We start from the raw sequence: 15,944 nt of genomic DNA, 5'->3' as shown, positions 1-15,944 counted from the left end.
GTTACATGTTGGATTTCTATCACTTCCTGTCTTGGTGACATGGTTCACCAGGACAAACAAAGAGTGAATCACCCCAGCGGGGGACAGAATTGAAAACGGTTTGTGATCCTTCACTGCTCCTGTATAAAAAAAAGGTTTGGAGATACATAGGGGAGTGCTATAAATGGCTCCCCCCCCCGCTCGTGCGGGCTCTGTTGCTACTTACACTCCTCAGTTGGAGGCCTGCTGATGTCATCATGTTTAACGTCCCGTCGTTAGCCTTGCAGTGCACGTGAGGATGCCGGGGGACAGTCCACAAGCCCGAGTGTACAAGGGTAGAGGTGAGCGTCGACTGCCCGGGGTGATTTCCCTGGAACTAGGCTTGCATGCTGAGTACCTGTACAGCTATAATGCTGCACAATTGTTGCGATGAGTATGAATTTGTTCACATGATTGCCAATCCCCCCATGTTTGCACTTGAGTCTGGTTTTTTTTAAATTTATATTTTTATAGGGGAAATAGAGAAGTCGTGCCTTCCTGCTTCTTATGGGTGGAAAACACATTGTTGTTGCTTACCCTGAAAATTTAGGCTTTGAGTTCAGCATTGGCAGTTTGCTGACTGCTGGCAAACTACAGATCCCAGCATGTTGTGGCTTGGAGCACATCTGGGAACAGTCAGTATTGCAGTCACAGGTTGTCCAGGTCACTAAGATATAGGGATGCACCGATACCGAGTATTTGGCTGATGCGCCCGATGCCTAACTGGAACTTCCAGTATCAGGAAGTCATTACACGCCGCTTGGGTTCCTGATTGGCTCTGGTGACAAGGGAGCATGGAGCTGGCTTTCCAGCCAATTAGGAAGCCGTGGGGTGGGGCCAATCAGGAAGCCTGGTGGCGAGTCATTACCTAACACCCCCCCGCTTCCGTATTGGCCAGAAAACAGGCTCCACGCTTCCCAGCCAATCCGGGTGCGTTGCAATGACTTGCCGACTGGCTTCCTGATTGGCCGGAAAGCTGGCTCCATGTTTCCTAGTCACCTGACTGCTTCATGCCTAATCGGGAAGCTGGGCGGCTTCCTTAATGGGACTTTTGATATCGGTGAGTACCAGGAAAAAAAAAATCGGTACTCGATACCGAAAAATCGGTATGGGTGCATCCCTATTAAAACTCGTATAAGCTTTTACATGGTAATTCTAAAAATAGTTTTCAGTACTTTTCCATATACGTCTTCATTTAAAGGTATTCTTCTTGCCACTGCCGTTAAGGTCCTTATTCAAGCACTTACTGTTATGGGGTGACCACATAATTGTGAGCCTCGTCTGCCACCCTGTCATATGTGCCCCGATAAGGACTAAGAGCAGCCGTGTCGACATGCATTGCTCAGGCAGAGTTCGCTGTTGTCACTCTCAGGGGTCCAGACCAGTCCTATGCAATAATGTGCAGCCAACACCAGTGCATGCCTACAGGAAGTGGCTGGAAAAGGCTGGAGGAAAGATGCACAGCTGAGATGCAAGAAAGGATGAAAAACGATGCCATGCTTTATCAAATGAAAATGTCATCTAGAAGGGATCTGGATTCTCTTTGAATGAATGATTTCTAGTAAATAAGACAACAAATGCTGTGTTCTTGTCTCCGATAGAATCATGCTCTGCCTTGGTAAGGGCCAGGCTGCGGCAGCATTCTGTGCTCTGATTGATGGCTGTCAACCTTAGCTGGCTGGAACAGATGTCCTCTCACTCCAAGACGCCCTGCAGCCCAAAATAATAGGGGACGTCTGAACAAAGAGATGGGCCGGCCTGTTAGTCTGAGGCCTATTCTCTTCACACCTGCCATGTTTGTTTACTTCTCCCCAGTAAGCTGTCCACATTGCAGATCAGGTTTATATCCGTTGTCCCTCAGAGGTCGTTCATAGCGTCCGGTCTACTACTTGGGCACAACTTGCTGCTGAGAGGGTGTTGAGGGTTCCATGTGACACACAGACACAGATTAGGGAACTTTGGTTTCATTAAAAATTGATTTAATATTCCTAATTTGTACAAAGTGATTTAAAGGACCTTTTTATTCCTCTGCAGCCGGCTCTGGTTCTGTAGCACTGCCAAAAAGCAGCTTTCTCCTTTTACAAGCCGAATACTCCTGCCAAGGGTGCAGACAGAATTTGTCAAAAATCCTTATGGATTTTAATTGGTTTACTCGCTCATCCAGGCATCTGCACAGAACTTAAAGCCAAGTCGCAGGCAGCCTGTCGCATGGAATATCGTATTCCCAGCTACAGCGTTCGACTTACTGCACTAGAGGTTTTATCTTTTAGAAAAAATAAATTATGATCATGCACGATTTGTTGCAACACTGTACTGATCCTTAATCGGTGTATGTAAAGCCAAATGTATTTTTTATACAGAGCAGGGAAGTGATAACCCCTCTATAAAGTTATATTTTGCTCCGTGTCTCACTCGAGAGATTTTCCTTCATTTCCTGTCCTAGGGATGCAATGGAATAAGAGCAGCAAGTGAACAGAATTTAGAGAGTTGTAAAGTTGGCTTGATCTTCGATTTCAGTGGCCACCAGGGCAAGTAGGGAAGTTAATCACCCCACAGACCGCAATAAAAAAAATATTGTCCTAGGGCCTTAATACTGTTTGTGGTCCAGTTGGCAACACTTAGTTTGCCAAAAGTCAAATTTTTATTCAACTTGTCGAAGGAGCCCTGCCAAAAATTACCAGGCCGACTGTCTGCATACAGTAGCCCAGCTGGCCGCGGGCGCCGACTGTCGGCATACAGTTGCTCGGCTGGCCGCGGGAGCCGACAGTCGGCATACAGTTGCTCGGCTGGCCCCCGGGCGCCGACAGTCGGCATACAGTTGCTCAGCTGGCCCCGGGCACAGACTGTCATCATACAGTTGCTCAGCTGGCCCCAGGCACAGACTGTCATCATACAGTAGCCCAGCAAGGAAGATTCTCCCATCCACGTTGATGAACTTGTTGACCCTGATGTGTATTCCTAGGTTACCCTGTAGTAGTGACATGGGTATGTTTTAGTCCATGACATAGGTGGCGGTGACAGGTACACTTATATTGGGATAGATTTGATTTAGGAGGGATTAATGATGTTTGTCAGGTTCTTCAGTCAGCGGTTTGTTGTAATACAGGTTCTTATGGCACCATGGCCAGAAGGAGTGGTGATTTGATATTTACTTTTTTGATATTTACTTTTTTGTTAGAACAACGAGCTGACGGATAATAATCGGCTGTGATTGCCTCTCAGGTGTTGGAGTTTGTCACATTGCCAAGACTGCTCAGAAGGCCTCTAACTGCCATCAGATTCTTTGGTCACCATGTGACCAATATTACATTTTAGATAAAGAGACCGCAATGCTTGTGATCTGGGGATGGTCCTGAGATTGATGATCCCCAGATTGATGTATGGCTGACCGTTCCTCCCAGATATTGTTGTAGGGTTAGGCAACCTTGGCACTCCAGCTACAAGTCCCAGGAGGCACTGCAAGTTTTACCACAGCTGGAATACTGACGATACCTACTGCTGTGTGTTTTTTTTTCTTTTGAATGTATGCTTGTGGTCAATTTTATGTTGGTATCTTGTGTTGTCGACTATTCTCATTATCGATTTAGTTGGTTGGATCCCCTAAGGTCTCATTCACACCTCGGCGTATTGCATATGCGCGACCGTCGCGCGTTTCCGAAGGCTACTTGGCTGTATCCCAATGGAAACGCGCTACAAAACCGCCCAAAGTAGTACCTGTACCTTTTCAGGCGTGGGCCGTTTTCTAGCGCGTTAGGGACGTTCGGAAATACGCCAAGGTGGGAACGAGACCATTGAATACAATGGGATTTATATTTTTGCGCGTTTTGTAGAGCGTTCGTTGAGCGTAGAACGCGCTACAAAACGTTCAGGTGTGAACGAGGGCTAACTCTCTACAACCTAGAGGAGGATGACCAGTTTGTTCTATGGAACAGGATGTAGTAAAACACAGGCTTCACTTCTTGCTCTAGGCCCTGCATGGAATATTGTTTACTTGTATGACATATGTTGATATTTTTGGAAATATTTTATATCTGCGATGTAAGCAATGCTGTACGTCCGCTGCCAGGTAAGAGTGAAGTGACTGCTTGAAGTCTCCTACACACATTCATTCCTAGGCCTGGCCATTGAGCATCCATGTAGGTGAGGTTGTGTTATTTTTAGTCCGTCATGCCACGCTGTTGTTGTGTTTAATGATGACTACATAAACTGCTTGTCTGTGTGAGGATTGTCTGCTGCGTAATTAGCAAGGTGAGCTGGAACTGCGAGGGGTTGGCAGCTGTAAGCTGTGATTGGCTCTGAAGATTGACGTTTATGCGTGTACAATATGTCCTGAAAGGACAACGAAACCAATAGAGAAGAGATTGTAGTGTTTTTGTTGTAGTATTGCTGTGCAGCTTGCTCTGCCATGTCATTCTGAAGGAGGCAACAAAATAACGGTCGGCAGGTTCTACTGTGTAATGACAGGAAGTCAAATGTGTGCTGGAAATATCACTCCCCCACTATTCCACCAGATTTATAGTATCTTCTCCATCTCCTGCAACTATTCTAGATCTGCCTCAGTATTGTTGAGTAGTTTATGGATCTGTGAAGGGATGAGCAGACCTAGGATACAAAGTGTAGCGCATTTCTTGCTTGATGAGCTTATAAGAGAGGAAAAAAAACACACACATTTATTAGAAACAGACATGCTAAAAAAGTGCATTTCCACCTTGCAGTCAAATTTTTGAGAACACCTCCTATATTTGTGTGTCCATTCATACAACATACCAAAAAATATTTTTTTTTAAAACCCCATTTCTTACTTTTTTCAGATGTTTTTTGTTGCAGCAGACTAGATGGCTGTTTCCAGGTTGTTCTCAGCACATTCACAGTGATCTTTCCTACTAGAGAGATTTGGGACTGAAACTTGAGGATAGCGTTTCTTTAACTTCATTAACATACAATGCATGAGCCAAGTTTGCACTCCTTTTATCCTTCACAGACCCTCCTAACATTACAAAGAAGGAAAGGCAAGAAATCTTAACCCTTAAGAAGCCAAAAAAAAACCCCTAAGCCAAGTAAAGGCAAGAAGCATTTTTAAATACTTTGAGCTTATTTTATGTGAACGGGAACCTGTAACAAATATAAAAATTGATGTTATCCCAATTTGCTGGCAAAAGTGGGAAAACTGTTGCAGTCAAATTTGAGACCTCCTCAACATACAATGCTTCGGAGTCTGTAACCCTTTGTTAGGACAGTCAGTGTTCAAGTCTAGTTTACAACTGATAATGAAATCTACCAACACAATACAGACAGCGTCAATTAAATTCCACAGCCCACCCCCCTTAAAATTTCAGGGGAGGCGGGGGGAGCTAGGTAGGATTTTTAAGCAAGTTACTTTCAAATGTAATTAGCAATTTTCACATCTGTTTTAAGTTACGCTATGTGAATGGGAACATGTGACACATGTAAAGCGGGTGAAATCCCAACTTGGCTGCGAAAGTGAAAATACACTTTAAAGAAGACCACCAATATGATCAATCCACCATATTGAAATAACGCCTACTTTATATTATGTGATATCCTCCACAGAACATAACTTTAATAAAAATGTTTACCATAATTAACCCCGTCTGTACTGTACTAGCAGATCTCGTGATCAGTTGCAAAGTAGATGTGCAAGACTGTCTGAGAGGGTGACAACATAAGAGCTCAGAAGATGGGGACACAGCGTTGTTGCCTTATAATAGGAAGTAGCTGAGAAAGGACCCTCATGGTGTGATTGGCAGGGATTTTTTTTTTTAATACAGTGGCACCTCCGTTCACGAACGCTTCTGTACGCGAAAAGGAAGTTCAGCCAAATTTTGCTTCCGTTCACCAACTCCGCATCGAGTGACTAACACAACCACAGCCATCTTCCCCGCTCAAGACACTGGTCGTGGCTTCCTCCTAGTCGAGATCGCGGCCTGATCACAGTTTGATTTGGTTCGCGACCAGAATCGTGGAACACATTAAGTTCGTGAACCGGGGCACCACTGTAGCTGCAGATTAAAAATATTGAAAACTCGTGAAATTACATTAACATGTTAAGGTGCCCATACACCTTACGATTATCGTATGCGATCGACTTTTCGTACGACAATCGTAACGTGTGAATAGAGTGCCCGACCGATAGTACTGTACAATCGTACGACTTTTCACGGTCAAGCATGTTTGAAAACTTTGGTCGATCGTACGATATTCGCATGGTTGGTGGCGTTTCCGTCCGGCAAAAGTCGTACGATTAACACTGCGCATGCGCAAACGAAAATAATTGCCGTCAATTACCGCAAGTCATCCAGGTGTTTTTATTTTTAACTACCGCTGATTGAACCTTTCGATAATCGGGGCAGGATGGGGCAGTCGTACAAAAATCGTACGACGGTTCGATCATCGGACGAAAAGTTTAGTCCGATAATCGTAAGGTGTATGGGCACCTTGAAACGTTATGAGATTTTAGTTATGGCATATTCAAGCTGAACCAGGCTGTCTCTTGGCGTTTTGGCTTCCGAAGGGAAAGGTTGGCTATGTGCTGGAAAGTCCCTCCCAGTAATATGGCAACGCCAAGATTCTACCACTGTAATTTTGTAATATATATTTTCAGCAAGCCAGTATTCCCCATAGTAGATTGTCAGATCTCATGAGCATGACCCTCCGAACCCTCCTGTTTTGAAATTGCATTGTATCTGTACTGTCCCTCCATTTTGTAAAGCGCTGAGCAAACTGTTGGTGCTATATCAATCCTGTATTAGAAGAAGAATACTGAAGCTGGCTGTGTAAAGCGCTGCGTAGATAGTCAGCACTATAGAAATACCTGTAATAAATACACTAGTAGAATTTCGGGGGGAAAAAAATTGTTTTTCAGAACGTTTGTCCCGAGTAGTTAACGGGCTCAAATCGACGTTCGGCATTCACCATTGTGACCATAAAAAAAAAAATGGAAGGGCAAGATGGAAAATATTTCTCAAATTAAATTCTAACTGTGAATGTGGTTTTGTTTTTGTTTTTTTCATTCGGCAAGCGGTTCAGAAATGTTTCAAAATTCACCAATGTTTTTTGAAAAATAAATGTTCAAACCAAACGAAATTCCGAACGACATTGGTCAGACCTCTGATGGCATGAGCGGACGGGATTTTAATATATTCGTACAGAACTCTGCTCGGGTATGGCCAGCTTACGTGACTTTTCTAGTGTATTGACACTGATTTTTCTTTTTTTAATCCAGAAAAGTCTTTATTTTTTTTCCCCCAAGAAGATGAGGAAACCCGTCTGCGTAGGAGAGTTGTGCTGATCAGCCATTTACGTGCTCTGTTTGGTTCGCGGATGAGAGCGTGAAGAGCAGTCGGGAGCGTGTTTTGAGCCTTTTGTGTCCGGTTGCTTGTTCTGACGGCTTTTGGTCGTCTGCCCTAATGTCAGGTGACTTTGCCATGTCCGCCCGTCTGTTTGGAGAACAGCAGGTGTGACAGTTCTCGCCGACTGAAGTTAATGTGATTACTTTAATTAGATAAGAGACTTAGCTGGATTCCAATTAAATGTACCTGACTGCACCACCGGCTCAACTCCTCGGCGCCACTTTCTTTCTGTCTGGCCGATTTTGAAGCTGGTGAGGGCAACAAAGTGCCGCCTCTGCCCCTATGTCAGCGGGTCTCTAATAATTGTATTGTAGATGCATGTTTCATGTGATCAGCTTTAATATAGAAGGCGCTGATTGAATTTGGTAATGGAGTTTTGCACCTCATTTTCATGCACAGGTTGCATCTACTTTATATCGACAGCAGGCATCCATGTTTACTAAATAGCATCTCAGCCTGCTGTACTTCCTGCTTAGTAAGCACAGCGTCACGTCTGCACAGCGCGCGCCATTTTAGTGATTTTCCATTCATGATCTATGCATGTTAGTGATTTGTAAACCTTTAACCATGAACTTGTCTTATTTGCAGAAATCTGGGCAAATCAAATCTTAACCCTTGCAGTGGGGCTGTCCTCGCACTGAAAGGGTTAAGTAGACGTTTTGTGTAGGGAGCTGAAATAACTAAGTTACACTCACCCGAACCGTGATCCAGCTGGCTGTTGGAGTGCTTCCTCCAGCCTGTCGCCTTCTCCGGCGATGGTATATCCCTCAGCATCCTCCCGTTCTATACACTGTATTGGGTGTGAGGACTAACAGGACCTTAGACCACTGGAGCGGAGGGGGAGCAAGGACTGGTCTCGGAGCAAGCCGGGATCGTGGTTCACGTGAGTATAACTTTGTTTAGCTCCCTAGGCAAAATGAGCACTTAACCCCCGCACTGCAACCCCGGCTTGCTCCTAGACCAGTCCCCGCAGCCTTGCTCCCCCTTTTTGCTCCAGTGATATAAGGTCCTGTGAATCATCACTGCAAGGGTTAAAGTTTGAACCAGGGATAGATAAATCAATATGGAATTAAGGGGCCAGTCTGTCCAATTATAGGAGTCCGCTCCAATGACAACTAGAGGAAACCTCAAAAGTTAGGCATCAGCTGTAACTTTTAAGGCGCATTGGCTACCCGGCTCCTGGGATTTGTCTTACATATACTATTTCAAATCCTTTTATTATATCGGTTTATTAAGTGCCAAAATTTCTCCAGTCCCGTACTGTCCGGTGCCCTCTACAGCATTATCCCAAGCAGCGTTATCAGCCCTGCCTAGTTCACTCCTATGAGCTACAAAATGCCTTCCCCCATGTTATGGCAAGAGGAGAGGGGAAAGGGATTTGTAGTCCTAACACACTACTTGTAGGGTGACAACGCAGCTCCTCCATTAGAATACAGTATGGTGACTAAATGTCACTCGAGGACAGAAAATGTTAGTAGCCAGATCATCAGGAGAAAATAGGAGAACCCGAATTCAGCCCTCGCATCTCGGCGCTAGTAAGCGGCAGTGTATTACATTCATTTGCTTGGATTGAATTTTCACTTTCAGCTTGTAATAACCGGTCCATTTAAACCCCATTAAGGTGGCAAAATTCACTCAAGCTCGAGAGAGATTATTTCAAGACAATACAATTTCTGGCTTACCCTTCAAAGGATATTGGAAGCCGAGAAGAACAGAAATGTAATATATTGATCGCGTTTTGATTGAATTTGTTGAACGGTTTGAGCTTCTGTCAAGTTTTCATTGCAATCTGCTTTTTTGGGGACCCCCTGGAAATAAGGGGGAAGTTTCCCCAGTCAACGCACAGGAAAAAAGGGGGGAAGTTTCCCCAGTGAACGCACAGGAAATAAGGGGGGGAAGTTTCCCGAGTGAACGTGGGGGGGGGAAGTTTCCCCAGTGAATGAACAGTAAGAACCTCAAATTTCCTGATGACTTTTCCGAAATGATTCCACGTCGGCCCCCTCGTCTCCGCTCCTATGTGACAAAAATAGATCTGTAATTCGACTTTTGTCAAAGACCGAACAGTGACTGCATTGTGCTGCGTAGAACTACAGACCACCTGCATCTATGCACGGGGTGTATAGAGAGCAATTGTTCTCAAAGTGCCTTTCATTGATCAACACCACCCCATGCACCCGGTGTGAATGAGCCCCAAAGCAGAGTGGGACTCAGAATTGTCTCATGCTTCAAGATTGAACGTCTGGCCATACACGATGCATATTGTGGACAGTTGTTGAAGAACCGGCCGAAATTTGCACAGCCGGCATCCCTCGATCAGCCGATGGAAGGAGCCAGTTGGAAAATCTTCCATCAAACGGAGCCGCCAGCCAATGAGCCGCCGCCTCTGTTCGTGTATTGTGACAGTGGTCGGCGGCCACCGCCAGAATACAGTGAAGAAGACGGCAGGATGCGTTGTAAGCATTGGTGGAGGAATCTTATATTTTCTTTGTTCAGCCCGCGGGTTGAACAAAGAAAATATTGGTGTATGGGCAGCTTTACTGGCCAGTGGACGGCCATGTTGTCTCTGGTCCTTGTCCGTAGGTCCTCGCTCTCTGGGATGTCTGCATTGTGAGGATGATCTGGAGAAGCTGCTTCTCTGACTCAGATAAAATCTTTTCAGATGTTCTATTGTTGGGCAGTACTGTAGAATTCCTGGAGTGTCCCGGTGCATTAATTCCTGTCATAGCGGCGTTCGCTAATAGTTCGTGATAATTTAAGGCAGGAGATGATGCCCTTGTAAAAGGAATACCGAATTGATGCTTTTATTAGCAGGAAATATACCCTACAAAAAGCAGGTCATCATCCATGGCAAATCTCCTATTGTGTTGCAAAACAGTTGGGGAGTGAGAGGGGCTCGATCTTTACCTTTTTAAATCCACAGGCCAGGATAGCACCATTTTGTTATGCTGATTGGTGCCCTTTGATGGCATTGTGACACTGCTGCTGACTTGCTGATCTCAAGCTGAGCTGCAGTTCAAGGTTTGGTGCGTGAGCTCCCCCTGCTGGTTGACTTTTGTAATTGCAGTATACGTACTGAGCTCAAACCAGCACATGCTGACAACAAAAAGACCAAGGGCCCGATGAATCCAAGTGTCAGTACTAAAGGCCGGTGATCCTTCCCAAGACAAGACATTAGTGAGGTTCAAATCTGCCCTGCAAATGTTTACTATTTGGTGATTGTGGTGAGACAAAATCACCAGGTTAGTATATCAGAACCCAATGTGGTCATCTTGCCTGTCTACTTCAGTGAAGCCTTAGGCCTGGTTCACACCTAGGCGTTTTTTGAGCAGTTGGAAAAGTGATTTTAAACACCCAACACCCAACACAAAAAAACCCATGATTTTCAATGGCCCCTGTTCACACCTGAGCAGGAAAACGGCCAAAAAGGTACATGAGCTTCTTTGGGCGGTTAACAGCGTGTTTTTGTCCCATAGACTTTAATGGAGATGCCTGAAAATGCGCAGCAAAAGCATGTTGCACATCGTCATGCGCCTTTTTACGTGCGTTCATCCATTGCCCGCAATGTTTCACTGCCAATCAAAATGCGCAACTTTACGCGCGTACAAATGTGCATTAACGTGCAAATAACCGCACGCCGAACACGCATGTGCAAATGTGCAAAAAGGATGCCGCTTAGGTTTGAATACGGCCGTATGACAACTTTTTCAATCGATTATGTCGATTAGTTGTTGCAGCCCTAGTCCAAACCACAATAACGGGCAATTGTTGCTAGCGTCACATGAGAGTTGGTAACTTGGTGTTTACTTTAAAGCTGAAGTCCAGACACGAAAACATTAAATATATTAATAATATAAATCCATTTTGCCTTTGTGATTTTCCTTGTAAAAGCAGCAGCAACATCATCACTGCTGTGCTGTGCTGAGAGTAGAGTCCTGGGAGGGGCCAGCAGGTCCACCCTCTATAGGATGGGGCGGAGACCAGATCAATCCTCCTGTACAAGTAGAGAGCTCAGCAGTGACTGGTCTTGATCATGGAAAGCTCCTCCACAAAGGAAAATGTTCTCAGGGGATTACATCAAGGCTATGTAAGAAATACACAATGTAGGTGAAGATTCCAGAAACAATGTATATCCCTTTTTGTATTTAGACAATATTTGCTTATCTTGGCGTTTGGCTTTAATGTGTAGTGACCTCACAGCTGAATAGAGGTGACAGAAATCATGGCGGGTTTACTCTAAAGTTCTATCTGTGTAAAATGTACAATGTTTCTTCTGCTCTAAAGACTTGTGTTTTGTGATGCAAATGTGGATGGTGCAGCAATAAGCGGTGGGAGGAAGATGTTCTGAGTTGCTGGTGGTTATCAGTTGTGACAGTAAAAGCACCCACATAGACTGTGCCTTGGTGGGCAGGTGCTGTACTGCCCTTTTGGGATAATACTTGTCTGGCTTTGGCAGTCTGAGATCTATAGAACTCATTCACACGGCGTGCATATCCATACGGCGTGTTTGCCTGTGCAAAGACAGGGGCTGCTGCGTGCAGCCGCCTGTACATCTGTATGGAAGGATGCAGCTGGAAGCAGTTACACACCTGAATCTTCATGTCCGTGCAGGTTAGGGTGCCCGCTCAACAACCTATATAAAAAAAACTTCCATCCAAAACATTATACACACTGCCCGGCCAAAAGGTCACGCCCTGGTCTTAGCTAAGCAAATGGGTCAGAGCCTTTCATTTGATAATAGGTCTAGGTTCAGCGACGTTGTATCCCCAAAAAATGGTCAGCTGCCTACCTGAACTATACTATACTGAATGATCAGGTTTTTCCATCAATGGATTTTTTCTTGGCTGATGACACATTGGACATATTCCCAGATGACAATGCCAGGATTCATGGGGCTCAGAATATGAAAGTGGTTCAGGGAGCATCATTGTCACACACGGATTGGCCTCCACAGAGTCCAGACCTTAACCCCATTGAGAATCTTTGGGATGTGCTAGAGAAGACTCTATGCAGTGGTCCGACTCTCCCATCATCACTACATGATCTTGGTGAAAAATGACCAACTCTGGATGGGAATAAATGTTGTAACATTGCATAAGCTTATCGAAACAATGCCACGGCGAATGCGTGCCGAAATCGGAGCTAAAGACGGCCCAATTAAATATTAGAGTTTGTGACTTTTATCATGGCCAGGCAGTGTGGGAACACTTTACTTATTTAAAGGTTTCACTCTCATCACTCTTTTTTTTTTTTAAATGTATTTTTCCTGCTTCTGCCCCTTGAGGCTGGACCCATTGAACCTTCCATGTCGGTCTTGTTACGACACCTTTTTATGACACTCCATTCACATGTCCTATTCATCTATTCCACTTTTTCCATCTTGCCGGTTACATCCTTCTCATGTCCTCAGTCAGACAGAAGTGAGCTTAAGACACAAAAGCCAATGGGTAGATATACGCGGATACTGCAGCATTGTACAACGAAGCTGTACGTGGGGTTATATTACCATTCTTTTTGTTCTCTTGAAGAATTATAAAGAAAACGGAGAGACTGGAGGTAGCCATTGTTATCCACATCTTCTGAAAATGCTAGTTTGGCTGACATTCTGACCCAGTGGTTTCAGTACTTTGATCCAGGAAATGTATGCAGTTAGGGAGCGTTTGTCCAACAATGATCTGAAGCATTGAAAATGTGGGTCCTCCATATGGGTCCCTCATATGAACTCCAAAACCCCGTCTAATGCAGATCTTAATAAATCTACAGTGCACTGACTGAAACCTCGTACTATCAACGTCAATGTCCGAAACTGTTACCATTCAGTATTCTACTTGCTCTGTGGAAAAGAAAACAATGTTTTCTTGTCTTATTGTGTTTGGATAAACTAAAGATACTACATTTTATGATTAATCCATTATTGAAAAAGTTGACAACTTTTTCAATAATCGATTATAATCGATTATGTCGATTAGTTGTTGCAGCCCTAGTGCTGATTCTTATATCTCATTGCAAATCTGCCAGAGATGATGGCTTTTCTGCAGTCTGTAATACAGTGAAAGACCCACAGTGCCCCTGGTACCCAGACACTGATTCAGAACTTCTACCCAAAGCTTAGGCGAAGATGGGGCGTTCAGAAGCAATGTCTTTTTTATTATCATTATTGTCGAGTGATTCTGCTGCTATGGATTGGTTTACTTACACTGGTGTATTTATGGTTGTTCATCACTTTGTCACATTGCTTGCCCGACAAAAGGGACCTGCTGTTGTCCCAAAATGTATGCATTGTGATTGGTTCTACTGGCGTCAAGCGATGAAGATATCACGGTTGGTGTCCCAGTGGCTTCTCTGTATATTGCGGTGCCATCCAATTTGTCACTGCTGCACCCACTTTAAGGGGTTCTGCCGGTCAGGAGTGCGGTGGCACACGTGCTGTAGGATCACTCAAGTCTCCCTGTCTGTCCCTATGCAAAGTCTCCCTTTGTATCTAGATGCAGCGAGATGTCCCTGGCCTGAGCGCTGCTGAATCTTGATCAATAGAGGTGGGAGCGACATCTCAATGCCTCAGCTACAAGAGGGAACAATTCTGTAGGGACCATCCGGCTGCCTATTAGCAGTCCTGGGGCTACCAGTTTTGACAAATCACCAGCGTCGGGATTACTAGTGACAGTTGCCTGCCTGACATTGACCTACGAATGCAATTATTTAAGGGGTGGTTTTTCATGAAACTGCTAATCTAATTTGGAAATCTTGGTATGGACTCGTACTGATCCATGTGCAGTGTAAATACAGTGATGGGTCCCCTTTAAGCAACTTGTGTAACATGTTTGTGTACAGCGTCATTAAATAAGCCCATCAGGACAATAGCGGATGTCTTAATAGCCAAAAGCTGGCTCTTGGCCCCCATAGCACATGTGCCGATACAGAACCTGACGTTACTGTGAATCTCGGTGGGATGAGAAGGCGTCATTGGATCTTCTGTCCTTTGACGTAAATGGTTTATCAGCTGAGCCTGCAGCGCTGGCGCTCTCCGTGTATCGTGAAGTGTTTCCGCCTTTGCAGGGAATCGATAGGCTAAAAGTAAACGTGCCGCTCTTAAAGTGAATCTGTGAATGTAAATAGTAAAAAAAGATTTGCAATGGGGGGTTTCCTTTCACTCCTGTATTTTGTTTTGTGGAAGATCTTGTTTTGCTTTCTGGAAGACCATCCCGCACCGATTGCTGCGGGATGGTGCAGGCCGCCGCTCTGAGCGTCTGATGATCTATAGACTCTGCACAGCTTGTGCTAATCACAAAATGTCTGTCTTCTTCCACAGAGTGCGGCAGCCGCCCCAAGCCCAGTGCTTGGCAACATTCCTCCCAACGATGGGATGCCAGGAGGACCCATTCCCCCCGGCTTCTTCCAGGTAAGACCCTCGCTGATGTTGTTTTGTGGCCCAGCTGTCCTGGGATGATCAGTGCCGGCTAGTTAGCCTCTTCAGAAGAGGGATAGGATGTTCTGGGATGTTTCCAAAGCACATACGCAGCCAGGTTTGCAGCGGCGTTGCTGGCTCGAGCGGCAGCCAGATCCCTGATTAGTGGGCGTACAGGTGCTGAGCCGTCCTCCCTCTGTTCCTCCGCCGCTAATTATGGGACCTGCTAATCAGCAGGAATTATCAGTGGCATTAATGTTTAGCAAAGCTGTTAAACAAGTGCTTGCAAAATGGCTAATTAATTTCTGTTAATTAAGGCAAACTGCTCGTGGTAACTAGCAGCCTTTGCTCAGGCGGTGGGTTCACGCGCCTCTTCTCACGAGGGCTAAGGGAGATGCATTACAGCAGCAGAGTCTGTTCTGCGGAGAGCACAGTCATCAGTCTTCCTTCACCTCTGGGGGCAGAGGTGATTTGTCATTGAGCATAGCATGGAAACATGCCTCTAGGCCAGCTGTAGCTAGACTCCATCTCTGCAGTTGTTAAGGAACTATAGGCCCCAGCAAGCATAGATCCATGCCTCTGTACTGGTTGTAGCCAACACAAAAGCTTACAGGAACTACAAGTCCCAGCATTTCTAATTACTGTACTTTGAATGTGCATTATGGCCCCTCTGCTCTCTATAGCCAGATATTTTATGGACTACAAATTGCATTGCTAGCCCGGCTCCTCACCCTCATGTCTCCAATGCCTTGCTTGGCTATGATAATGGTTCTCCTGAGCTTTGAGCCCGTTCGTTGTTCTCTATAAACATGTGCCCATTTTATATGTATTCATATACTGTATGTGATGCACTTTCTGATAAGTAGTGCCACGCGGTGGGTGTCCTTTTTGCGATTTCACTTGGCTGACTGCTGTTAACTTCACACACTGATATCTAGAGTTAAAATCCACTGATCTATTTATGAAATTCAAATAGAATAAGGTAGAGCAAAGATATAACGTGAATGTCGCATTAAAATTGACTTCCTGATGAACAGAAAAACACACTAGATGTGCATTCATGTCATGCTCAAGCAGCATGCTGAGGTTAGGTCTACCACCTGCTGAATGGCTATTATCCCCAGGCGCATGTAGCTATAACCATGGCTTTAAAA

General features: G+C 45.0%; 1 protein-coding gene across 12 annotated transcripts in view; it reads left to right on the top strand.

Moving 5' to 3' along the window:
• SSBP3 (single stranded DNA binding protein 3) overlaps positions 1–15,944 on the top strand; it is a 65,225-nt gene that overhangs the window by 34,380 nt on the left and 14,901 nt on the right. For 9 of the 12 annotated variants that reach the window (XM_018564004.1, XM_018564003.1, XM_018564007.1 and 6 more), the window contains exon 5: positions 14,695–14,784. The exons of the other annotated variants lie outside the window; for them this stretch is intronic. In XM_018564004.1, the coding sequence (XP_018419506.1) occupies positions 14,695–14,784 (90 nt within the window). The remainder of the gene's footprint in view (positions 1–14,694; positions 14,785–15,944) is intronic. 12 annotated transcript variants of the gene reach the window in all.

The sequence above is a fragment of the Nanorana parkeri genome, unplaced genomic scaffold (assembly GCF_000935625.1).
Source record: "Nanorana parkeri isolate BGI_ZX_2015 unplaced genomic scaffold, ASM93562v1 scaffold715, whole genome shotgun sequence".
In the NCBI taxonomy this organism is placed as follows: Eukaryota; Metazoa; Chordata; class Amphibia; order Anura; family Dicroglossidae; genus Nanorana; species Nanorana parkeri.
The sequence above is the reverse complement of the archived record's forward strand: the minus strand, read 5'-3'. Positions and strand labels throughout refer to the sequence as shown.